The 26507-nt window shown below is 38.5% G+C and overlaps 2 protein-coding genes across 5 annotated transcripts; one reads left to right on the top strand and one right to left on the bottom strand.

Moving 5' to 3' along the window:
- Positions 1–713: 713 nt before the first annotated feature.
- On the bottom strand, positions 714–9829 carry LOC307002292 (uncharacterized protein). 2 transcript variants are annotated; one of them, XR_013798458.1, is made up of 6 exons: positions 9642–9829; positions 4482–4790; positions 4254–4316; positions 2966–3088; positions 2356–2520; positions 945–2142 (listed from the first exon to the last, which is right to left on the bottom strand). XR_013798458.1 is itself a non-coding variant. In XM_079619764.1 (5 exons), the coding sequence occupies exons 1-5, from the start codon at positions 9691–9693 to the stop codon at positions 2096–2098; spliced, it is 594 nt and encodes a 197-aa protein (XP_079475890.1). In that variant the 5' UTR covers positions 9694–9829; the 3' UTR covers positions 714–2095. The 2 variants fall into 2 exon arrangements, 1 of the variants encoding a protein (XP_079475890.1); XM_079619764.1 differs by lacking the exon at positions 2356–2520 and having other exon boundaries at positions 714–2142.
- LOC307002293 (uncharacterized protein) lies at positions 7943–26507 on the top strand. Of its 3 annotated transcripts, XM_079619766.1 has the most exons (5): positions 7943–8047; positions 10807–10940; positions 11146–11168; positions 11455–11495; positions 25772–26507. In XM_079619766.1, the coding sequence occupies exons 2-5, from the start codon at positions 10915–10917 to the stop codon at positions 25949–25951; spliced, it is 270 nt and encodes an 89-aa protein (XP_079475892.1). In that variant the 5' UTR covers positions 7943–8047; positions 10807–10914; the 3' UTR covers positions 25952–26507. The 3 variants fall into 3 exon arrangements, with proteins under 3 accessions (XP_079475892.1, XP_079475891.1, XP_079475893.1); XM_079619765.1 differs by lacking the exon at positions 7943–8047 and having other exon boundaries at positions 10485–10940; positions 25772–26304; XM_079619767.1 differs by lacking the exon at positions 7943–8047 and having other exon boundaries at positions 10775–10940; positions 11458–11495; positions 25772–26256.

Genomic DNA, 26507 nt, shown 5'->3' with positions numbered 1-26507 from the left:
AATGCAACCAATCAAGGTGACAGAACCCTGACAGGCAGGCACAATGGAACCTTTGGCTGAACTGTAGTTTCTTTAGCATTGGTTGAGGTTAACTTAATATGTATGCCTTGGTTTAATACACAAGGGCTCGGCAGACAGGGCTTAGATTAAACCAGGATAAGGCCTTAGTTTAATTAGGACATTTAAGTAGCTTTTATAAATTGTGCCTTAGAAAAACACATTATGTTTTTATGTGGGCCTATAGGGTGTGCATCTTGAGACTAAACAATTGCACTGACATTAAGATATGTCAGTGCAAGTTGTTTTCAGTTAAAACGGCTCAATAATGCATTTATTCTGGGACTAGGTTTAAGCCTTGTCTGTGAAACCAGGGGATATAATCCTAATTTGATACAAATTGAAACTTAAATTGAAACTCTCTTCACAGCTCAGGACTGTTCTCAGTCTGACCTCTAGTGTTCAAAATGGGACTGACAAATTTACTCAAATCTGAATTGAAAGGGAAGAAGCTAATATACAAATGTGGTCAGTTTTTTGTCCAGAGATTTCTGTTTTATTATGCATGATCTGTTTGCCTGGGTCTATCTCAAGATGCCACACCACTGTTAAGGTTCTTATTATAAAAACTGCTCAATCACCAAAATACAACAGAAGTAGAAGAGTAAAAATGAGCAAATATTCATATATAATAGTATTCTTTTTAACCATCAAATGCTTTCCTTATTGACACACTTAAGTGTGATTTCTTTAATAATAAGACACCACAGTAAAAATCGATCAATCAATGTTTACAGTAACTGAGATGACAACAAAAAGCATGCATGGAAAAATGTGCACCAGTTTCCGAATAGCAGCCTTGACCACAACTTTCTGGCCTCGTCTATCACATTCACCATATTCACCGTATTCAAATTTCTTTGAAAGTCCTCAACTAGTCATTAGTCACTTTGTTAGTTTTATTCATTGTTTAGTTTGCTGGTTAAAGGTGCAACACAATCTGCACACATTTAATAAAGCACAAAACTACAGCATTTTCTTTTTACAGCAAGTTTTAAAGAGGTCATAACCACTGTTGCAAGATCACCACAGAATCACTGTTGAAAGCAGGGTGACATTGTCACGATTTAGAGACTTTTCAGTTTTACAAACAAGAAGCCATTTGCTCTTGAAAACAGTTGTACAAGGAAAACCTCAATATCAAGTGTGCAGGTTTTTAAAGACAACTTTCAGCGTATGAAGTATTTGCATTGAATCAACTGGAATGTAAAAAAAAAATCAAATATATACACAAACATACACTGCTTGCAGAATCACACAGAACGGTCACACGTTTTATTGTATGTCTTTAACTATGAACTCACATTTAGACAAATAGGAACGATGTATTGATTTAAATCATTTTCTGTTGCAAAACACTTGTGCTGCTATTGATGTGGGATAGGGGTAAGGTTAGGGACAGGTTTAGATGTATATGGTTCTATGTTTAAGAGTGGGTTAAGATGTCATTGTAATTCTAGATGTAATTACAGAAATTAATTAAAGATGAGATGTATTATATGCAGATTTTTTCAAAAATAAGTACAATGTAAAAAAACAATTAAGTACACAATAAGTGCATTTTAGCTTTTTTTTTTTGTTAAAAAACAAAAGTTAAAGCAGTTAAAGGCACTTAATATAAAGTTGGGCCCACAGAAAAGTAAAATAATAATAAAAATTGTTATGCTGCTATAGATACCACAAATGCAAATACATTTTGACATTTTACACAACAATGTCACTGTCAGAGGTAAGCAAAGTTTTCAGCGGTGAACTATCAAAAGTGTACAACATCTACACTTAACACATATGAACAGCAACAGAAAAAAATATCACTTAACCATAAACCAAAAAAAAAGTGTCCTCATTAAAGAATAAAGTTAGGTTTTTGTTGATTGAACCAGGGTGGTGTTAACTTCCGTTTTGGCCTACAGAAATGCATCATCACTGCAGCGCTCACATCTATAGAAGGAATCATCATGGGTTTTTACCTCTTTACAAATTAGGGGACCTTTGTCTGGTTTTATTATCTGACATCCTTCTGCCCACCTGTGACCTTTTATTTCCTTGAATTATAAGCGGTCTTATTTGCGTAGATGGGCTCTTCTGCAAAACAGAGCAAAAGCAAAATCTGATTATAGTAGCATTTCAAATGATTATTTTTTCATTTTATATGTATTTTGATTATGCATTTTTAAATAAATACTATCCCGTAACATGTACTGTTCAGTTTTTGTTTTTGTTTCACTGTGTTCTGTTCCTGTTTTGCCTGCTTTAGTTCTCTAGTTTGTTTCCCTGGTTGTAAATGAGTTCCCACACCTGTTCCGTTTCATCCTTGATCATGAATTTAACCCCTGTGTTTTGTTCAGTGTTTTGTTCAGTTCTTTGTCCAGTATCGTAATATTAAAGACTGTTTTTGTTTCTCCTCTTCTTCTTCGTGTGCTTTATCACACCCACACGTGACACCTAAAGGCGACGCGGTAACTACACCAACATTGGAAGAGAAAAACTTTTTAGAAGTTTTGATAGAGTTGTTGAGTGGGTTTTGATCGAGTCTTCCCACTCAATTTTCAATGAATCTGAGCATCCTGTATATTTTTGTTGACCTCATGTCACTCACTGGACAGATTATAGTTTAGACAATTTCGATCATAACAAAATTCTTACAAAACGTCTTATATTTAATTAGATAAAATGAATATAGCTATTTGCAAGAGTCATATTATCCAAATTTCTGGATAGTACTTTTATGATTTTTGGTCAGTTTGGAGCATTGCCACACTAGTTCACATTGACATTCATTATAATGGAAAAGAGGAAAGAAAGTTAGTATAACATGAGGGTGAGTAAGTGATGCATTGACATTTTATTTGAAGTAGACCTATGATTAATATATAAGAGAGAAATAATAAAATACAATAACACTAACCTGAAGTGCAGCAACACTTTTTTCTACATTTAAAGATGAAAATAGCGGCTACAATTAAGATGATTGCAAATGCCGAGCACACAGGTATTGCGATCAATGCTGTGCCAGGAATGCGGGTTTCTACTGTGAAAGGAAAAGAAAGAAAACAAGATCTGTATGATGTAGCATTTTCCCAGCACAATTGTAGTCAAGTGGATTTTGTATTTTTGTTACTCTGTTGCTTAAGGCCATGTTATAAAAAGTGTGTGTGTGTGTGTGTGTGTGTGTGTGTGTGTGTGTGTGTGTGTGTGTGTGTGTGTGTGTGTGTGTGTGTGTGTGTGTGTGTGTGTGTGTGTGTGTGTTTAAAAAAATAAAAAAGTGTCACAACAACACTGCCTATAGGGGATTATCACGCTGATACGTAGTACTTCCGCATTCAGTGATCTTTGTGCACTGCCACTTCCGGTGAATCACTCATCACTCTGGCGAACCCATGATGGACGACCCTAAGTTTATTTATACTGCATCCCTGGTAAATTTACCCAAAATAACTTTTTCTGACGTACATCGACTAACTGAACAAATGCTACCTTGTTTTATTTTAAAGATTGGCCCTTCATCCCGGCGAACCGCTTTAATCCACTTCTTCCTTAGACTCAGTTCAGTCGGGAATCCATGGAAACTTAAATAAGGTTGGGGTTGTTTGTTTGATTGACAAAGTGGAACAGAGCAGTGACATCTAGCCTTCGTTTCAGCCATTGTTGAACTGCGCCGGAAGTGGACATGCACAAAGTTGAAAAATCCCGCCCATGAAACCCGGAAGCGTGATAATCCCCTATTGGGTGATCAAAAACATGACTTGCATAGTTAATGTGAGATAAAGGGGTGGGAATATGAAAGATATTTCCTAAACATAATCTTGTGCTGTTCCTTATTTTATTATAATGTCACAGTGTTATTCAGGCCTTGGAATGAATGAAAGAACGAACGAACGAACGAACGACCAAACGAACGAACGAACAAACGAACAAACGAACAAACGAATGAACGAACGAACGAATGAATGAATGAATGAATTATCAATATGACCTCTTTAAAATGTTGAACTATCCTTATTCTTCATGGGGAAGTGATATATTGCTTTGCATCTTGCACAATGCCCACCCATCATTTTAAAAGTATTTGTTATGAATTTGCAGGTGACTAAGCAAAGTGTGAAAAGGCTAAATCAACATTTTCTTTGTTATATGAGGAGTAGAATGTGCCTTTAATCTAATGTTCACATTAAATGAAGTGAATGAAAAGGTACCTGATGGTTTCAATGTTGTGGTGTACAGTGTGCTGTTTGGTGGTTCAGTCTTCAAGTCTTCAGCTGAAAAAACAAATGATCATTACCAAAGAATTCACATTCCTTACAGAATACATTGATGATATTGTCATTGACTATAGCTTCTGCCAAAGAGAATTACTCTATCATCCTGTTGTCTGATTATCTTGAGAAATGACCTTAAGTAATTTGTAAGATATGGAACGGTACCTTTAAGTAGTTGAAGAAAAAACTGCTCTGTCTCCATCCTCTGATCATAGAAAATGATGGTGCAAGAGTAGTTCCCAGAGTCTTCATCTTTAATATCTTCAATGTGAAGTGTACCATTCTCCATTATTTGCATTCCAGTCCTCTTGCTGAACATTTTTTTTGAATGCTTTTTCTTTAGATTGACGCTGGCCAGCAGGATGGTTTGGTTGATTGTGTGGTATTTCCATTCAATCGAATTAATGGTCCCCAATGAAAATTTTGATGCATGAAATATTACAGTCTGTCCCTTCTGTATGGATGTGTGCATACCTTTTACAAGAGAGATAATCAAGATAACAATCGATTAAAGCAGGCATGTTAATGGCACATATTGCAGTCAAGCCGTTCATTTTAGAACAACATTCCTAAACATTTATTTATTAAAACATGTAACAATGACCCCATATTGAAATTATTGGAGATGGTTTGCTTCAGGATAGAGTTTAAAAAGCTTTTGCACCGGTAAATGTTAGGAGTCAATGAGACTAGAGTAGTTAGTTAATGAGCGTGGATGGAAACATCTGTGGAAACATAAAACTGTGGGACAAATCCCGTGGATGCTTGCAAAACTGAAAAATATTGGCTTAAATAACCTCTGATAATGACAACATCAGACGTTAGGTTTGCTTTCAGGTCACTTTGTCTGAACAACATCCTGAACATGCGCCCAGTGCGGCAATGCAGCACTTGACCAGTCCAGAGGCAAAGTCTAAGCAGGATGGCGAAACCGACAGAGCCTGCAAATCCCCAATTCTCTTTAGTGATGAGATAGCCATAAAGAAAACCATATTTAGAGTCAGAAGCTTGACCGCCGCTGACTCTAGTGGTTCAAAGGTGTTGTCGACTAGCCCCATAAGGACCACGGCTAAGTCCCATGAGGGAACTTTCACTCTGACCGGGTGGTCTCAGTCGCCTAGCTCCACAAAGGAAGCAGGCGATCAGAGGGTTTTTCCCCACTGAAACCCCATCAATCAGAGCATGGCAAGCCGAAATGGCAGCCACAAATACTCTATGAGAGTAGTAGGACTTATGCATACTGACAACTTTTCCTGCAGAATCTCCAGCATTGAAACAATCTGGCAGTGAACTGGGTCTGCATGATGTATACACCACCTTTCAAAGATGTGCTACTTAAGGGCGCACATTCGTCTAGTGGAGGGAGCCCTAGCACTGGAAGTCCAGCATCTCTAAACTTGTCCCCCTCAGGGGCCAAACATAAAGGTTCAAAGGTCGGAATATCTTTCTCTGCGCCTGAGACAGAAAGTCCCTCCTGTTCGGAATGACATGCGCATTCCGATGACGTCATCATCAGAGGTTATTTAAGCTAATTCTTGGCTTCTTTGCCAATGTTCACAACCGGTCAAACAAAGATGTTTTCCCATAGTGCTTAATTCAGCGCAGCATTGAGAGTAGCTTTTGAACTGGAGTGAACCAAAGACAGCCATAAAAGCCGGGACACACCAAACCGACAGTCGGTCGTCGGGCAATGGCATTCTGAAGTGTCGGTCGGCTTAGTTTTTTTGCCGTCAGGGTTTTTTTGACCGATTCAGCATGTACTGTAGAATCGGTGTAGGGCAGATGGTGAGACAGAGTACTCTGATTGGCTGTTCAGCTTAGTGAATGAGTCAGTGCATGAGAATAAAAGCGAAAATGATGAAAGCGAACAAAGCCAAGACGGTGCTGGCATAATTTCATTTTATATGAGCATTCAATGCACTAATATTTTCATAATAACATGAGCCGACTGGAATGAAGGAAGTGATCAGCTTGATTGATATTCAAAATGGTAAGCAAGTGCTGCTTTGTTTACGGTTTGTATATGTGCAGTCCTAGAAGCGGTTTTCCTTTTTGAATGACGAAAATAGACTATTGAAACCTGATGATATAAACAGATACAGATACTTGCACACAGGCTCAGAATACACATGCTAATTGACAGTTGCCTTTAAGTCTTTTCGTGTGGTTAAGCGCAGCTTTTTGGCTGAGACACAGCCAACGAGAGGCGACAACAGTCAGCTTTCGTCGGCGCTAGCTCTTTAATTGCGGCTTGGTATGTCCCATAATTAATGTTTGATACATACCAAACTCCAACGGCAGTAGAGCTTGGTTCACCACGAACCTCTTCTGCTAATGGTCTTGGGGTGAATGAGACCCATCACAAGTATAATGGATCCACAGTTAAGGTCAGTTTGAGAGGCAATCAAGTATAGTCCGGTGGTCCCAAGTCCAAATCCAGTTGTTCCTGAGATCACCCCTCTGTCCACAGTACTTCCTGTAGTGGCCACCGCTATGCTGTGTTTTTGGGCTGCACTTCATCTGAAGGAGCGGTGACCACTACAGCTACTCCCAAGACTCCTCTTTTCCTAAACTCTCTGTTTGCCATCACGCCCAAGGAGGCTCTATTTAGGCTATGGAGGCTGTCCATGAACTCTCTGTGCTCCATGCTACGGACATGGAGGCCGTCCAAGAGAGTTCTATGCTCTAAGTCACGGTAATGAAGGTCGTTCATGTGTCTTGTCTGCCATGGCCTCCTGACCAACCAAATCCGCCATGGCAACCTACTACTCTGTGGTGGTTATCGCCTCTGCCAGCTGCACCCTGGTGGCCCCCATCGTTGCTGGATCTACCATGGCCACCTGATCCTCCATAGTCTCGTCCACTGCCCCACGAACCAGGTCTGCCAATGCTTCATTGTTTATGGTCTCGTCCATTGCTCCACAGTCCAGGTCCACCACTGCTCCATGGTCCAGGCTCTCGTCCTCTTCATGGGCCTGGCCCTCCATCCCTCCCCCTGGTCCAGTCCACCACCCTGTTTTGTGTTTTGGGTGGTTGTTTAGCTAAGGATTCTAGAGTTGCCTTTTTGAGGGGGGAATATGTTCCGTTTGGTTTTGGGTTTTGTGTCATGTTTAGGTTATGTCTTTTATTATGTATTGTCAAAGTTATGCTCCTGGTTTTGTCATCTGATTCCTTGATCCCATTATGTGATCCTGTCATGTGCTCTAAGTTTATATCAAGCCGATAGTCAAGTCAAGTCTGTTTTGGATTATATTTTATGTTAATTTGCTGGTGTTTAAATAAACTGCACATGGGTCCTACTTCATCTCGCCTTCAGTGGACAAATAGTGTTACTGATTACACGTTTAATGTGTCCTATAGTCAGTGTATGTTTGGTGGACTTTGTGCACAATAAATTGATCAAATTAGACTCGTCACTGAGTGTCACAGTGTTGGTTTATGTTCCCTGGTGTCCACTAGAGGTCCTCTTTCCCCACGGTGTCATTCACATTATAACTACATTTCCCATAATCCTTTGTCTGTTACCCATCAATGTTCATTTCACACAGCTGTTCCCTGTCTTCATTGTTCCCAGCTGTTCTTTGTTAGTGTCTGTGTATAAGTACCCTGTCTGTCTCAGTTCATGTCACGGAGTCCTTGTTTAATGTCACTCACACTTCTGATTTCGTCGGTCTGTTTCATGTGTCTGTTGGATTGCGTTACTGGATTTTGACCCTTGCCTGGACTATTTTGTGAGTACGGATTACCCCTAATAAATTACTGCAATTGGATCTACCTTTTCCCGTGTGTGTTCGTGACACTAAGACACTTAAATGCTTAGCCACATCCACATCCTTTTGTCACACAAAGACCAAAAATTTGCCCACTTTAAAACAAAGACTAGAGACGGGAAAAAAAAATGCTTTGGTGTGTCACACTCCGATAAGTCAATAATTAAAACCCAAATATTAATTTCCATCTTAAAGGTATCTTAAAGGCAGTCATAACACCGCTAACAGTTCATGGAATATTGTTTTGGATTTAAAAAATATATATTTCCGAGCGTTCAGAGAACATAAAAAATGTTTCCTATGCAAACTGATGCAATATAATGTTTCTGTCACATTATGTTCAGCCTAGTTTCTTTATCATGGACTGGAGTTTGTTTTTATGTTTCATCCTCATTTGTGTTTGTCTATAACTTGGTCCCTCACATTCATTCTCTGTCTGATCACAGTTATGCGTAAGTGTGTGTTGCCCAACCTGTTTGCCTGTCTTCTGGATTGTAATTAAATCTTTGTATTGGATATTATATCTTCTTATTCTGCCTTCCTGCAACCCGCCATGACAGTTTCTTTAACATTTTTTTTTTTTTAACTGGACATTTTCAACGTTCATAGAATATTTAGAAATAACATTTTTGTTACTTAATTTGTTACTTAACCATAACGTTCTTTGAACATAATTTTGTTTGCTGGGATGTAACCCTCCCCAACTAGTCATGATCATCGTCTTTCCTAAAATGTGTTTTTGTTAGATGATTGGATGCTTAAATAGTTTACGCGTTTTCGAGATGCCGAGAGCTCCACGTCCATGACAAACTTTGACTTGACAGAGACGCCACTCTTACACTCCCACTTTATTAGACATGTGAGCAAATGTACATAAAACTATCAATGTAATTATTTAGTTCAACGTGATGAAATGTTAGAATATGATCTGTATGTTATTCTAATGTTGATCTAGCTTACTGCTAGTGTCATATAGCCAACAAACTAACACATAGTAACAGCTATAACTTTCACCACACTCAAATGCAGTTTCACGAGTTCACACTTGCATACAATTAGAGGGGGTAAAGATCAATGCGTATTTGGCATGCTGTCCGGGGGAGGGCCGTGAAAAGTTCTTAAAATAAAACATTTTCTTAGTGTGAAGAACATTTTAATATTCCGAAGAACCTTTCGAACCACTAAAGAAACTTGTGTTGTGAGCTGTAGATGCCAATGAAAGAACCTTTAGAAAAGCAATGTCTCCACATCTCTGTATTTAAATTCACCTCTGAAACCTGTGATCCTAAATAATGTGTGTAATAAATCTGCTTTCACCTATAAAGACCGATTTATTTCTTTGGAAAATAAATCACATTTAGTACTACTTAACAGCATCCTATTATAGTAAAAATTATACTTTGTGATCTGAATAAAGATTAATGTTAAGAAAACCCAATGAGTTACATTCAGCAATTGGTTCATAAAACAGATTGACAGGCTGTCATAAAAACAATATTTAATTTTTAACCATAACCCAACTTAAAAATAATATACATAATGGTATAACTCTCACCCAAAGTAAGCTGCAAGAGAGTAAACAAGATGATGCACTGATCATTTTTCATCCCCGCTGAAATCCACCATAAAGTAACGTGTCTGACATCAAGGCTAAAATTGCCAAATACTTGCTGTCTTGACTGTTCAACAAAAGTGTGCTCTACTTTTGTAACATCCTGATGGCAGAAAGTACTACAAAGTAGAGGTGGTTTCCCCCGCCCCCCCCCAGCCCCTCACCCCCCAGCCCCTCACCCCCCAGCCCCCAGCCCCCGAGCCCCCCAATCCATGACACATGTAGGCCTAGGGTTTTTTTTATTTATTATTATTATAATTTTTATTTTTTTGTGCTTTAAGTGTTTTCATACTGACACCTACAGGGCTAAGAATGACAGTGAAGAGAAAGAGTCTCATACTGCTCATCTGATCGCAATATAAAAAAATAAAATAAAATAAAAACATTTAATGTGCTTCATTGAGCTTAAGGCATAAACGTATAAGCAGATTGCAAAAGAAAGTCAATAATATTTTGAAATATTAAAAAGCAATTTATGGTCAATAACACAGCAGATCATGGTAAGAGAGTGAGCAATTATTTGCATATGGTGTGGTCTTGAAGGAAATGCTTAACTTCCTGTGCCTAACAAGCATCAACTGTCAGAAACCAAACATCACATCTTGAACACACTTAGACGATATGATTAGTTGTGTTATTATTTAAACATGCATGTATGTGAACATACATACAAGAGGATTTAACAACAATTCATAGATAATGTTGACTTGTTTTCCAACTACTCATCTAAATGAAAGAATATATCAGACACTGCATTGCCTGTTTTTCCTGGTGACAGCTATTTGCATACATATGACACGTGGAAGATTAGTGAAAAAAAAACAGATCAGTCTCAGGAATGCTGTCGTGGAATAACAAATATCACACACAAATTAGACAGATATGAGATAGCAGAATGACCACTAATAGAGGTGTAAACGCGCACACGGGAAACCGAACGTGTCTTCATGTCATGCACTCGGAGGCAAATGAAAACCACAGAACACAGGAAATACAAGCGAAATACAAACCGTCTGTTGTTTGACTGCGTTACACTGAATCACTCTGTCCATCCCTCTCTTGTTTTACTATAGCTGTCCTTTCACATCTTATTCTGTCTGATTGGCAGGTTGGAAACTCTGGATTTAGACCACATTGGCAGTTTCAGCAGTCTGCAATTTGTGGTTGTAGATTATTTATACTGCGGCAAACAAACCGTATTGAGCTTGTTGGAACTATGGGAAATTTAAGTTGCAAGCGAAGGTAGGGCATCTGTAGAGTTTTATGATTTACTGAGATTATGTACTAGAAGTCTATTCGGGTTCTGTTTTATTAATAATATTATTATTGGGAATAAGTAATCTAAGTTATGTTGAAAAGTCTGAGTGCTACTTTTTCTAAATGTTTCGGAAATGGAAAATTGCATTGTGCATGTGACTTTATATAATTTACATATTTTTATCCTCAGGAAGAAGAAACTTGAAAGCGCTGGTAAGAGAATTTACTCTGATAATAATTTACTCTGAAATAGAATGTTCCAGCTAATGCATTAATAAGGAAGTGCCTTTTTAGTTCAGTATGCAAACCTTTGGCAGAGATTCAAGCATGCATTCAGTTTTATGTCAAAGTTCATGTGGTTAACACAAAACCCAGCAGTTCTGTAGCTGACAGTGTATTTTGTGAGGATGTACATTCAAAGGACAGATACTGATACTCAATGAATGGCTACATTGTGAAGTGACTATTTATTGACATGTAATTTGTATGTTTTGTCTAGAAGATAATGGCAATCAGAGAGCAACAGCAGTAGACACACGGGTAAGAATGCCAATAATTCATAATGTTAGGAGTTTAATAGACTGTTTATTTGACTTTTAAAGGGTTAGTTCACCTAAAAATGAAAATTCTGTCAGTAATTACTCACCCTCATGTTATTCCAACCCCGTAAGACTTTTGTTCATCGTCAGAACACAAATTAAGATATTTTTTATGAAATCTGAAAGCTTATAGGCTGCTAGGTAATTGCATCTGCCGGCCCAGAAAAGTTAGTAAAAACATTGTAAAATAGTCCAATTGACTACAGTGGTTCAACCTTAAGTTTATCAAGCGACGCTAATACTTTTTGTGCGCAAAAAAAACTAAAATCACGACTTTATTCAACATTTAATTTTCTTCCGTGTGGGCCTCTGACGTGAGTTCACGAGAGCACCACGATGCATGCGCGGGAACTGAGAAGATGACAATCACGATCATTTGATGGGAAAGTGTGAAAGGTAACCCATTCATTTTGCGGCATTGGTAAGGCACTTTTACGTTTTCTCAAACATCCAGGAATGCACACTTTAGAGCCATTTTAAACATTTCATCGAGACCCATCTGCGTCATCTTCTCAGTTCTCGCGTGGCGCTCTCCTGAACTGACGTCAGAGGCACACAAAGAAGAAAATGAATAGTGGAATAAAGTCGTTATTTTAGTTTTTTTGCACACAAAAAGTTTTCTCGTTGCTTGATAAACGTAAGGTTAAGTCACTTGGACTATTTTAACGATGTCTTTACTAACTTGTCTGGGCCGGCAGATGCAATTACCTTGTAGCCTATGAAGGAGTGAGCCAGCTCTCAGATTTCATCAAAAATATCTTGATTTGTGTTCCGAAGATGAACGTCTTGCGGGGTTGGAACAACATGAGGGTCAGTAATTACTGACAGAATTTTCTATTTTTGGGTGAACTAACCCTTTAAACCATTTTTCTGTCTTTGCTACTTTCGTTAAGCGCAGTTCTACTAAAATAATACATTTAAACTGTACAATTAAAATGATATTTTCATTTTATATACACGTATACAGTATGTATCCCTTTTACATATGTAGTGCGGATGTTCAAACTCGCACATCTGATAACATCATGTTAAAACAGGAGGGCGTTAGTTTAGATCTTTGTCAGTGTCATCATAGGTATTTTTGGTTCCTTCTCAAATTTTGCATTTTGGGGATTCATGAAGTCTCCTATGAATGAGTCTTTAATGTAGTATTCAAATGATAAACATTTAGTCACAGTGTTTTTTCCTGTTTCTCCAAATGATGCTACCAACGTGACAGAAATAGAATCCAGGTGGGAAAGTATGTCAAAGCGAATGACTTTGCATAACTTATGATACATTTATGATGCTGGTATGCCTAGATTAAACAAATAGAAACCTTGAATGCAATTAATGTAAAGTTCATCATTTATGTATTTTACAACATTGACAAAAGCATATAAATTGTCAATTATGTCTATTATACAATATAAATCTTATTCTTCAGTGCAGTCAATATCAAATTCATAAATAATTAATACAGTAATTTAGAAAAAAAATGCACACTATACAATTGCTTACTTGAAATATTGGCTTATTAAAGAAGACTGCTGACCTCAAGCCTTTAGCGAATACGAATAGTTGATTCGTTCATTTTGAGCAGTAATTTTACATAGTGTAAAATTGGATTGGATTTTTTCTTTTGGGATTTGAAAAACTAAGACAGACAAGAATAGGATATTTCAGAGAGGAGCAGCATGTTCCTCTGAAATAGCAGAGACTGGGGGGCAGCAGCGAATTGTGCTTTTCTGTTACAAGCATCTGAGAAGAGCAGCATGCCCCTAAATGCAGTTACGAATGAGCTTAAGGCAACAAGATTTATATTCACTCTAAGCCTGGTCAAAATGTGGATGTTTCTTTTCTCTCACATTGTATTTCTGAGATAAAAATATGGATGACCCAAAACTTTCTGTGCCTTAAAGTCCACATGATATCAAAATTGACCATATTTACTTTGTTTGCCTAAATTGACCATTTTTGTGGTGAACAATTCATCCATGCAAGTCAATCCACACCAAATAAAATGTTTGGCTTCGTAATCTTAAAATGCCCCTCCCCTCTGCATTGGAGGACCTTCCCTTATGACGTAGGTTTGTCGGTTTTGGTGTCTGCTTAACATCCGTAACCACGCCCCTCCTACTGACAGTAGACAGGCTGAATGAAACACCAACTTTTCTAGATCCAATCAGGTGCTAGTTGGAAAAAAAAGCCACGCCCACTATTTTAGTATTCCGTTTCTCTCGGAAATACGTCACAACACTGAGATAAAGTCGGTTGCAACTTCCGGTTCACGCGGACTTTAATATTGATAAGACTGAGGTCTTGCTAATTGGCTTTCCTCATCAGCTTCGTAAAGCTGGTTCACTAATGTTAACCCTAGATGTCTCTGTTTTGGAGTTCCAAGCGAAATACGAGTTATATTTAATTTGAGTTTCTCTTTGACCCACATGTGCAATATATTGTTAAGAATTCCTTTTTTCGTCTCTGAAATATTGCTAGACTTTGCCCTATGCTATCTTTTCCTGTGACTGAGAGGCTAATCAATACTTTCGTTTTTTCCCACATTTTCCCACATCGGGTCCCCTTAAGAAGTGGGCTCCCCTGAAAACGTGATTTGTGAAATTTTTGGGGGTCTCAAAAAATATTGACAATGTGTTATTGTGACGTGCAATTTCAGTTTTGTGTAATGTGATCATCGTGGATTATTATGTGTAAAATAGCAAAAATATCATTCATTCATGCATGACGGCGATTTAAACCTACCGGTAATTCACTTCAATAAAGATACATGCTATTCAAGGTGTGGTGGCGCTGCGGTGCAAATTCCACTCATGTTAACTTAAAGATTTGTCGAAAAAGAAATATAAACGAGGCCATTGTTCTGCGCACAAAGTCATTGAAATCCATTCTTGGTTAAGGTAAGGCGTGTTATTCCCAAAATGTTTTGTGGCTGGGTTGTTATAGGTCTGCGTGACTCTCGATGTCTTAGGCCTAATTGAACGGATTAATTACGGTATTCTTCTGTAGCCCGACGAGTAATTTAACCGTTGTTCACGTAAACTCAAAGACAACCTATTTATAGACTACTTGTGGATGGATGTTTGCTGTTTGACCTATCAATTTGTGTCGATAAAGTATAATAGGGTAAATCCTGTATAGTAATTTTTCCTATATGGTGCTTGCATAAAGCAAGTAGTGCATACTTGTAGCTGAACATGTATCTGTCGTTCATGAACGTGAACGTTCATTGCGTCTGTCACGTGACAAATGAACGAAAGACTCGGAAGGTAAAGTAATTATTTATGTTCCTTGTAAATTATTTTTGACTGCATTATAATGATTTCTTAATTCAGAATATGATCAAGATTGCGTAGGTGCATGTGTTTGGGGAATTTGCCTGTTAAAAGTATAACATTTAAAGCCCCTTAAATGAACGAAATGGCTCGAAAAAAGATTCGTTCATTTTGATGAACGAGATCGAACAAGAGAGTCAGTAAAATGATCCGAACTTCACGCGCGTACACATCTCCAAAAAAAACACTAGTCAAACGAACCAGACTTTGGGGGTCAAATGTGCTTGTCGTGAGTACTCTTAGATATCAGCATCAATATTGGCTGCATGGCATGCAACAGCCTAGAGCCACTAAGAGCAGAGGGACTCTCCCCTATCCAGGGGAAACTTCAGACATAGCCTCAGCTAAGTCCACAGTACTATGCCCAGCATAATAAGCTGAACCAGGCAACACATTGAGAATTGGGTAGGTTAAGATGTTGAGAGTGTGTTTGTAAACCAGCACATAGGGGCTTGCCTACATTTGCACAGCCAAGATCTCATAACAGAGTTCAGCTGTTGTGGCATTTTCCCTGGGGGATGCCTAGTGTCAGTTATTGACACCACGCTATTTGAACCTCCATTCCCTGATGGAGAGATTGAGACATAATGTCCCCCTTGCCACAACGCTGGACTGCCCGCTGAAATGGCAAGAACACTCTCGGCTCCTCAGCACAAACCTGAATGAGTGAATGCACGCTAGCTCCTTTAATACCCATATGTCCTAGGGAGTAGCATGCAAATTCCACTCACCAATTTTCATTGGCCTTTTCTCAAAGTATCAGAGGTAATTGACCGTTCGCAAAACCCCGCCCTCGAACGGTTCTCGTCCAATCCTAGCTCAGCAACTGTAACTAAGGAGAAGGACCTCCGTCAAACATTCCGATTTCAGCAAGATAGTGCAATGATGCGCCTATGGCAGTGAGGTCTGCACGGGCTTAAAACTTGCTGTATTTTATGATTGCTTGCAACTATTATTAAAAAATAGGCTACATGTACAAACACCGTTTCACTACGGCACTGCGGCCCCCTCACCAGTCAGCAAACAAGAGGAAAAAAAGAGAAAAAGCACGGACTTACTAATTACGAAACTTTGATGTGGTTGAACAGGTACACAGTCACAAATTCCTCTGGAACTCAAACATTAAACTTCAAAACAAAGTTCGCGCAGTTGCACAACTATTTACACAAATATATCCTTCTCAGTCGGCTACGAGTTATGAATGAAGAGAACAGCATTGAGAGTTGATGGTTTCAGCGCGTCCTCTGATTGCAGTTTTGTGACTGAAATAGCGCGCGCGGGAGCACATGCGCAAAACAGTTTTGTAAAATGATATATGATCAAATAAAAATGATTGATATATAATTTTAAAAAAACTGTTTTGTGCATGTGCTCCCGTGCGCTATTCTGTCTATATTTCTGTCGTGCACTGGAGGATATGTCTGCTGCATTACTCCAAAACCAATCACTTAATGTATGGATCTCAACCCAGCCATGGCTATGGTTCTCAATTGTTTGACGGGCGTAGTAACAATAACTAAGGGGCGTGGCTTTTGCGAACGGTCAATTGGGTCTCTCAAGTATGACCCTGGTGTCTGTCATCTACACCATTGGTTCCCAACAGGTGGGTCGCGGCCCACAAGGGGGCCTCAGCGAGCTCTGTGGGGGGTTGCGTCATATTTTGAAAAGTTTTGAGCAATGAGCATTAAATAAAAGTCCTTACATTTATATGATGAGCGAGTTCATCATGAATCCATTTTCCAATCCGTGTTTTTGTCTTATCCTGAACCACTATGGTACTCCTATAATAAGTGTTAACATTGGGACTATTTTACACGGGTTGGGATCGCTGCGCTGCGGAGTAGCCCAGGCCCTGCGTGACTCGTCATAGACGTACACAGAGAGAAGTAGTTCCGGCTACAATGTTCTTCCGAAAGACGCATTATTCTGTTAATAAACGCAAGTTTATTATCACTCGCTATAGCGCCAAAAGCGTCAAAAATAAAGCCTCACAAATAACATGCAAGTATTGAGGCCCCAGACAGCAGTCATTTAGTAATAGCCTATAGCTATTCTTTCTTTTTTTTACGTACCAGTGTGAATATTTTTGTTATTGCATTTCAAATAGGGCCAATTTATAGGCTACTCCAAGGCTTACGTTTTTAAATTACAAAGGGCCTACTGATGTTTTTGTTGTTGTATTTTCAATATTATAGGCTATTATTTGTGCATAAACATATCTGGTTATAGTAAACATACCGTTTGTCAAGTCAAGTCAAGTCATCTTTATTTATATAGCGCTTTTTACAATACAGATTGTATCAAAGCAGCTTCACAGTGATAACATGAAAATAATACAAAAAAACAATTTCATCATCATCCACCTTTAAGGCAGATCTATAATATTGTTGAATATTAAATGTCCCCAACTAAGCAAGCCAGAAGGTAAGGCAACAGCGGCAAGGAACCAAAACTCCATCAGGTGACAGAATGGAGAAAAAAACCTTGGGAGAACCCAGGCTCAGTTGGGGGCCAGTTCTCCTCTGGCCAATGAGTGAACAGTGTATGAAGTTCAGAATGAATCAGAGTATTTGTCCAGTTCCGGTTGGTTGAAGTCGGAGTGGAGAGGAGGAGAGACTGGTTGACACTTCAGGTCAGCGGCGTCGTCGTCGTGTCCTGGCGCTGGTCCTTCATCAGATCTGGATACGGCCTGGTTCCGGTGGACAGCAGTAAACCTCGGGATAGACAGAGAGACTAATATTAGCGTAGACGCCATCCTTATTATGATGTACCAAGTACATCAGGATTTACGGGAAGTGTTCCCGGTCCCGGCTGTTCTAAACTATGCAGCCTAATTATATAAGTCTATAATGTGTTCTGTGTATGCTAGGCCGAAGAGATGTGTTTTTAGTCTAGATTTGAACTGACAGAGTGTGTCTGCTTCCCGGACAATGGTAGGAAGACTGTTCCAAAGTTTTGGTGCTAAGTAGGAAAAGGATCTACCGCCAGCAGTCGATTTTGATATTCTAGGTATTATTAACTGGCCGGAATTTTGAGATCGCAGTAGACGTGAAGGACTATAATAAGTTAAGAGCTCGCTCAAGTACTGCGGAGCTAAACCATTTAGTGCTTTGTAAGTGATCAGCAATATTTTAAAATTTATACGATGTTTAATAGGCAGCCAATGCAGTGTTGACAGAACGGGGCTAATATGGTCATACTTCCTGGTTCTAGTAAGAACTCGAGCTGCTGCGTTTTGAACTAGCTGTAGTTTGTTTATTAAGCGTGCAGGGCAGCCACCCAGTAGAGCATTACAATAATCTAGCCTTGAGGTCATAAACGCATGAACTAATTGTTCTGCATTATTCATTGAGAGCATATGACGTAATTTAGATATATTTTTAAGATGGAAGAAAGCGGTTTTACAGATACTAGACACATGACTTTCAAATGAAAGATTGGTATCAAAGAGCACACCCAGGTTCCTAACCGACGACGAAGACTTAACAGAGCAGCCATCAAGTGTTAGACAGTACTCTAGGTTATTACGTGTGGAAATTTTTTGTCCAATAATTAGAATCTCTGTTTTTTCTGAATTTAGTAGTAGGAAATTACTAGTCATCCAATTTTTTATATCAGCTATGCATTCCGTTAATTTTGTGAATTGGTAGGTTTCGTTAGGTTTTGAAGAAATATACAGCTGAGTATCGTCGGCATAACAGTGAAAGCTAATTCCATGTTTCCTAATGATATCTCCTAATGGTAGCATATACAGAGTGAACAGCAGCGGTCCTAGTACTGAGCCTTGTGGTACGCCATACTGAACTTGTGATTGATAAGACATCTCTTCATTTACTGCTACAAACTGATAACGGTCAGATAAGTATGATTTAAACCATGCTAGTGCAATTCCACTAATGCCAACATAATGTTCGAGTCTATTTAAAAGGATGTTGTGGTCAATGGTGTCAAATGCAGCACTAAGATCCAGTAATACTAATAGAGAGATAAAACCACGATCGGATGATAAGAGCAAATCATTTGTGACTCTAACGAGAGCTGTCTCGGTACTATGGTACGGTCTAAATCCGGACTGAATATCATTTCTTTCAAGAAAGGAACACAGTTGTGAGGATACTGCTTTTTCTAATATCTTTGACAGAAATGGCAGATTAGAGATCGGCCTGTAATTGACTAGTTTTGTAGGATCAAGTTGCTGTTTTTTAACAAGCGGTTTAATCATAGCTAGCTTAAAGGTTTTTGGTACGTATCCTAGAGACAAAGATGAATTAATGATATTAAGAAGAGGATCTATGACATCTGGAAGCATCTCTTTCAGCAGCTTAGTCGGTATAGGGTCTAACATGCACGTTGTGGATTTAGATGATTTGACGAGTTTGCAAAATTCTTCCTCTCCTATAGCAATGAATGAATCAAATTTTCCCTCAGGGAGACTACAATGCACTTCCTGATGCGATACTGTATTAGACGGTTGCATAGTTATAATTTTGTCCCTGATATTATCGATCTTATAAGTGAAGAAGTTCATAAAGTCATTACTGCTGTGTTTCTTGGAAGCTTCTGGGCTTGAAGCTTTCTTTTTCGTTAGTTTAGCCACTGTTTCAAATAAATACCTAGGATTATGTTTATTTTCTTCTAATAGGGTTGAAAAATAAGCAGATCTAGCAGCTTTTAAAGCCTCTCTGTAAGCAATCGAGCTCTCCTTCCATGAAATCCGAAACACCTCTAGTTTTGTTTTCTTCCAGTTGCGCTCCATTTTTCTGGCTGCTCTCTTAAGGGCCTGAGTGTGCTCGTTGTGCCACGGCGTTGGACTATGTTCTTTAATCTTCTTTAAGCGCAGCGGAGCAACTGTGTCTAAAGTGCTGGAAAAGAGAGAGTTAAAAGTTTCTGTTGCAATATCAAGTTCTTATAAGCTATCCGGGATGCTGAGATGATGAAACTGATTAGGAAGATTATTGATAAAGCAATCTTTAGTAGCAGAAGTAATCGCTCTAACATATTTATAACACGGAGTCGGCTTTGCAGCCTTGGCTAAATGTAATTTACACGAGACTAGATAGTGATCTGAGATGTCATCACTCTGTTGCAGTATTTCAACGGCATCAACATCTATTCCATGTGATAGTATTAGATCTAGAGTATGATTACGACAATGAGTCGGTCCTGACACGTGTTGTCTAACTCCAATTGAGTTTATAATGTCTTTAAATGCCAATCCTATGTGTATATTAAAGTCACCAACAATTAGTACTTTATCTGCAGCCAATACTAATTCTGATAGAAAGTCCGCAAATTCTTTGATAAAGTCTGTATGGTGCCCTGGTGGCCTGTATACAGTAGCCAGCAGAATTTTCAAACGTGATTTATCGTTTACACTAGATATTTTTACATTAAGCACCAACACTTCAAAAGAATTATATTTACAACTAGATTTCTTAGTGGTTTTGAAAATATTACAATAAATTACAGCAACACCTCCTCCTTTGCGTTTCAGACGAGGTTCATGTTTATAACCGTAATCTTGTGGGGTTGACTCATTTAAAGCAATGTAATCGTTTGGTTTTAGCCAGGTTTCTGTTAAACACAGCACATCTAGGTTATAATCTGTAATCATATCATTAACTATTAGCGCTTTTGAAGTAAGAGATCGAATATTCAGCAACCCAAGCTTTATCATTTGCTCATTTGTATTATATCTATTTTTTATTTGTTGAAGATCAATTCAATTTTTAACCTTAGATGGGTTTGAACGTATTTTTGATTTCCAAGTTCGGGGAACAGACACAGTCTCTATATGATGATATCTAGGTGAAAGAGGCTCTATGTGATGGGATTTATCTGACCTTGGTGACGTGAGGCCGCTAGCAGACGGTCGGTTAAGCCAGTCTGTCTGCTTCCTGACCTGAGGCCCAGATTGTCATGTTTTATCTCTAAGACTATGAGCCAAATTACTAGAGAGAAGAGCAGCACCATCCCAGGAGGGATGAATACCATCTCTTTTCAACAGGTCAGGTTTGCCCCAAAAACTTTTCCAATTGTCTATGAATTCTATATTATTTCGTGGACACCACCCAGACAGCCAGCCATTGAGTGAACACAATCTACTAACTATCTCATCACTCCGGCGAACAGGAAGGGGGCCAGAGCAAATTACAGTGCTTGCAAGTTCACACACCTCTTTAATATTAATTTTGGTGATCTCCGACTGGCGGAGTCGAACATCATTAGTGCCGACGTGAATAATAATCTTAGAGAATTTACGTTTAGCATTAGCCAGCACTTTCAAATTTCAAATTGAAATTTTTTGTTGTTTGAAAACAACATATTTTGTCATCCTTGCTGCAAGCTTACAAGAGCGATAATATCATTAAATGTGAAGGGGGGCCCTAAAATATGTTCTTGGGAAAAAGGGGGTCTCAGACAAAAAAAGGTTGGGAACCACTGATCTACACCACATCTCATTTCCTCTATCAGGGAATGGAGCTACCAATAAAAACAGAGGCATTAACTTCATTAGTTAACATGATCCTAGTGAAAAAAATGTGTATACTTAAGCACAATTTATTTGTATGTATAGCTAAATATATTTGTGGCACGCTATAAATTGGTATAATTAAAGTTTGTTAAATTGGAACAACTAACTTTGTGCTAAATACTTTTTAGTTTCCAAAAGCAGTGCTGAAGTTCAATTAAAGTATAAAGTATTTAATATACTTGTTTATGCTAAAGTGGAACTATTCCAAGTATACACTTTAAATATACTCTTGTATTTAAGTTTTGAAATGCAGAATTCACTCAGCATAAACTTCAAATGTATTTTGGTGACATTACAATTGCAATTCAATTGCACTGCAAGAGTGTTGAACATAGATTAATATTATACTGATAATACACTTTTAGTGATTTTAAAACACATTGCAATCGCATTTTAAGTAAACTTGAAGTTTTCTAATGGCATCATTATCGTGTGCTTCAAATAGACTATAATAAAGTAATCTTTATAAATAAATGGCATAGTTTAAGAATTTTTGCCTTTTACTGACATTTTACAGACACCCCCCAGCAAGGCCGGACTTACCATTGGGCTTGACTGGGCTGCAGTCCATTTGAAACACGGAGGGGAGCACCGGATAAAATACCCGGGCCTTAATATCCTCCGACTGAGAGCTTCGAGGCCATAATCAAATGGCGCAAGCTGATATTTATCTTTATTTCACAAATAATAACATGCTTGTTGATCCATCTGCTCCAGTGCGATCGGCTACTTAACAGCTTAAATTAGGCTTTTAGTCCAAAAGAGCGCACATTTAGAAACATCTGGATAAATTATCATATGTTCACGTCTCATTGCTTTACAGAAAATGATACTTTCTATTATTTTTTTCACTAAATTATGTGCTTTGGAGAGTTTCGTGCGCTCTCTCCACCGCCATCACAATACTGGACTCTAGCTGCAGCGACCACTAGCAGGTGTGTTTGTTTGTCTGCGTTTTGTTTGTCAGAAGTGCTGAATAAGTTTCCTGTTTTGATTCGTTGTTTGATGAAAATGGACTAGATACGATTGTTCATTCAAGCAGTTGCCATGGAGGTATACTACGTTGTCATCTTATGGACTTTATGGATTTATTATGTCCAAGGCGGACGCAGCCAGCAACGTGAGCCGGTAAGGACATACTCTCGGGAATGTTTGATGCGATGGGACAATCCGTGTATGGGAAATATATAATTGGACCCGCTTTTATCTGAAGACATTCTAGCTGAGATCTCTAGGCGCAGGTCTCCTGGTATTGATCGCAAAAACTCTCGCAAAGAGAGGAAGCGAGGAAGGAGAGGTGGCGTCCGACTTCGGTTAAAACGACAAAAGATACGCCGTATTCCACTCCCTTCAATAATACTCGCAAATGCTCAGTCGCTCAGAAACAAGATTGATGAGCTTCAAGAAAATTCGAACTATTTACAGGAATACAGGAACGCTTATATTATGGCCTTCAGTGAGACTGTCTTTCGTCTAAAGACACCGACACGGATTTATCGATTAGCGGCTTTTGGGGCACCTGTCAGGTTGGATAGAGACGCAGAAGCCACGGGGAAATCTCAGGGCGGTGGTGGTGTGTGTATACATAAACCAGCGGTGGTGTAGTAACATCACCGTTAGGGAAAAGATATGCACTCCTGACATCGAACTGCTTTCCATCTCCGTTCGTCCGTTCTATCTCCAGAGAGAATTTCCCTAGATATTTGTGACTGTAACATACACCCCAAAGCAAACACACAATCTGCTGCCGATATCATTCGCAAAGTGACTCAAAGACTTCAATCTCTTTCCCCGGATGCCCCGTGTCTGCTTATGGGGGATTTTAATAACTGTAAATTGAGTAAAACCCTAAACTTTTATCAATACGTCACATGTCCAACTTGGAAAAATAAGACTTTGGACAAGTGCTATGGTTCAATTAAGGAGGCTTATAAGGCCTCCCCTCTGGCTCCCATAGGATCCTCGGATCACTGTACTATCAATCTCATCCTGGTGTACAGACCTGTGCTTAAAAGGGGGGAAGTTAAAACTAGGGAGGATGAGTCTGTTCTGAAATTACAAGGTTGTTTTGATTGCACAGATTGGTCTGTCTTCATTGACTCTGCTTCGGATATTGATGAGCTTGTTGACGCTGTATGTTGTTATATTTATTTTTGTGTGGATTCTATTATTCCCAAAAAGTATGTTAAAGTGTATGCAAATAATAAGCCATGGGTCACTAGCTCACTGAAACAGAAGTTAATGAAAAAACATAGGGCTTTTCATAAAGGGGATGAGTGTGAAATTAAGGAGGCAACCAATGAGGTCAGAGCAGAAACCAAGAAGGCTAAATTGCAATATAAAAATAAGATAGAGGAAAGACTGGGCAGTAACAACTTGAAGGTAGCATGGGATGGTGTGAAAAGAATGATAGGTTTGCAAAAAACACATAATAAATCAGTCCAATTGCCAATGTATACAACTTATAATGAGTTATCTGAAGTGTTAAACACCTTTTTGTCACGTTTTGATATTCATGACTTTTCAGACAAACTAAATAAATTAACTGAGGAACAGGCTCAGGTAGAATCTATACCTTTCTCAATTACAAAGGAGGAGGTTGGGTCTGTATTTAAGAGAACTAAAGTAAATAAGAGTCCAGGACCAGATGGAATTACTGTGAGAATGTTGAAGTGCTGTTCATAGCAGCTCTGTGGGGTGTTCACTGACATTTTTTAGATGTCCTGGGAACAGGGAAGGGTCCCAATGGCTTTGAAGGAGTCTATCATAGTTCCGGTGGTAAAGGGAAACCCTGCAAGCACATTAAATGACTTCAGACCAGTGGCATTGACCTCACTGGTCATGAAGTCATTTGAAAGGATTGTAAAGCGGCTTCTGCTGTTCAGGGTGGGTGGGGCCCTGGACCCCAGGCAATTCAATTTGCATACAGGGCTAGCAGGGGGGTAGAGGATGCCCAGATTACACTTTTAGATCTCCTGTACAGACATTTAGAGCCCTGGTACACACACCAGGCTTCTGTTTTTGGATTTTTCTTCTGCTTTTAATACTATCCAGCCACATGTTTTAGTCAGTAAATTATTATCAGAATGTAATATTGAGAGAAATCTTGTGAGCTGGATTATGGATTTTTTAACAAACAGAACAAAGCGAGTTAAGGTAAATAGTTGTCTCTCTGAGAGGCGTGTCTCTTCCACTGACTCTCCGCAGGGTTGTGTACTTTCACCTCTACTATACATACTCAACACTAACGCTTGTAGGAGCCAGTATAGTAATAGACACATCCTGAAATATGCTAATGATACAGTTATTGTCAGTTTACTGCAGAAACATGAATCTCAGCATGGGCCAGTGGTAGACGAGTTTGTCAGTTGGTGCGACAGGTCTTTTCTCCAGCTTAACACCTCTAAACCCAAGGATATGCTCATAGATTTTAGGAGAAAACAACCTGGTTTTCCTCCACCCACATATATAAAAGGAATCAGCATAGAGGTGGTAGAGCAGTATAAATATCTGGGTACTGTGATAGACAGTAAACTCAAATTTGACATAAACACAGAGATGATCTGCAAAAAGGGACAACAACGATTGTACTTCCTAAGGAAGCTTAACTCTTTTAATGTCGATAAGGTTATCCTGTCTTTATTTTATAAATCGTTTATTGAATCTGTCCTTACTATTGCTTTTATTGCTTGGTATGGGGGCATCAGCCTGAGGGAGAAAAATAACCTCAGCCATATTGTGAAGGTGCACTCTAAAAAATAAAACATTGGGTCAACAAAAAAAAAAATATGTTAACGTTTTCCACTAGAATTTTTAAGTTAAGACTGCTGGCATAATTACATTAATTCAAAGCGATGTTTTGAGTATGGTGAATTACCTTTTAGTCCACAATAAAACGCATTTCTAAGTAACATGAACTTAATAATTTTCAACATGAATACAAGTAATTAAGTTGATCCAACATAATGTTTTAAGTTAAACATGTCAGAGGCAATGGATGCAGAGTCTGCCATAGACGAGAGAGCTCAACACACAGGCACTGAATAAAACACATGCAAATAGAAAAACACCCGCAAACTAAGAAAACATCTTCATTAGCTTCACAACACATGCTCCAAAATACTCACAACACAAGCAAATACAGAAACGCGCTGCAAAAGTTAACAACACAACCAAATACAGAAAAGTTCAAAGTTCACTGTTTCTCTGACAATAAACTCATCGAGTAAACATTAGGGCTGTGGCCTTAGTCACACACTAATGCAATAGATACTGAATTTGTTTTTTTCAAATGCCAGTTAAAAGACTTCCTCATCATAATCCGCAGGCTTGTGTTTTCTCTCTGCACAGACAGAAGATGTCCTCTATGCCTCTATTGACCACACTACCATCAATCCAGAAAGGCCTATTCGAGACATGGAGGACACCGATTGTGATTATGCCGTTGTAAAGCTCCCTGAAAAGACAACAGACATGGCCAAACAAAAAAGCAGTGAAGACTGTTCAGATGATTATGTGCTCATGGGCTGAGCATTGAAATGCTTATGTGGCTGAAATCAGCACATTCAGCCGGAATGGACACCTGAGATACACAAACACAACTTTGAGCGCTTGTTTACTTTGTATAGGTTGGAATGATATTCAGGGTTTTTAATTATTATTATTATTCATTTTAATTAATTTATGGAGGTTTTCTTTTCAGGTCTGTTTTTTTTCCCACTGCATATTTACAACATGAAGTATAACATATTAAAGATTTTTGATATTTTGATGCATTGTAAGTAATAACTGCCTTTATCTATGTACACAGTGAATAAAAGTGCATATTATGTTATGAAGAATCCTGTATGTGTATGTGTTATATAAATTTGAATAATGAAACTCAAGGGAGATTTATATTTTTCTAATGATTCCAAGTAAGTTCTCAATCATCAAAGAATAATCAAATGTGCTTGGTATGGTGAATAATTAATTCATTTACATACACTGTAATATATCAACTTTTGTTTGACTTAGAAAAATAAGTGTGTACAATTTTTTGTTTAGTCAAAAGAAAACAGTTTAGCTGTTCCCTTTCAAAAGCTAC

This window comes from Phoxinus phoxinus, assembly GCF_949152265.1.
Source record: "Phoxinus phoxinus genome assembly, chromosome: 7".
NCBI lineage: Eukaryota > Metazoa > Chordata > Actinopteri > Cypriniformes > Leuciscidae > Phoxinus > Phoxinus phoxinus.
This window is presented reverse-complemented; position numbering and strand designations above follow the sequence as displayed.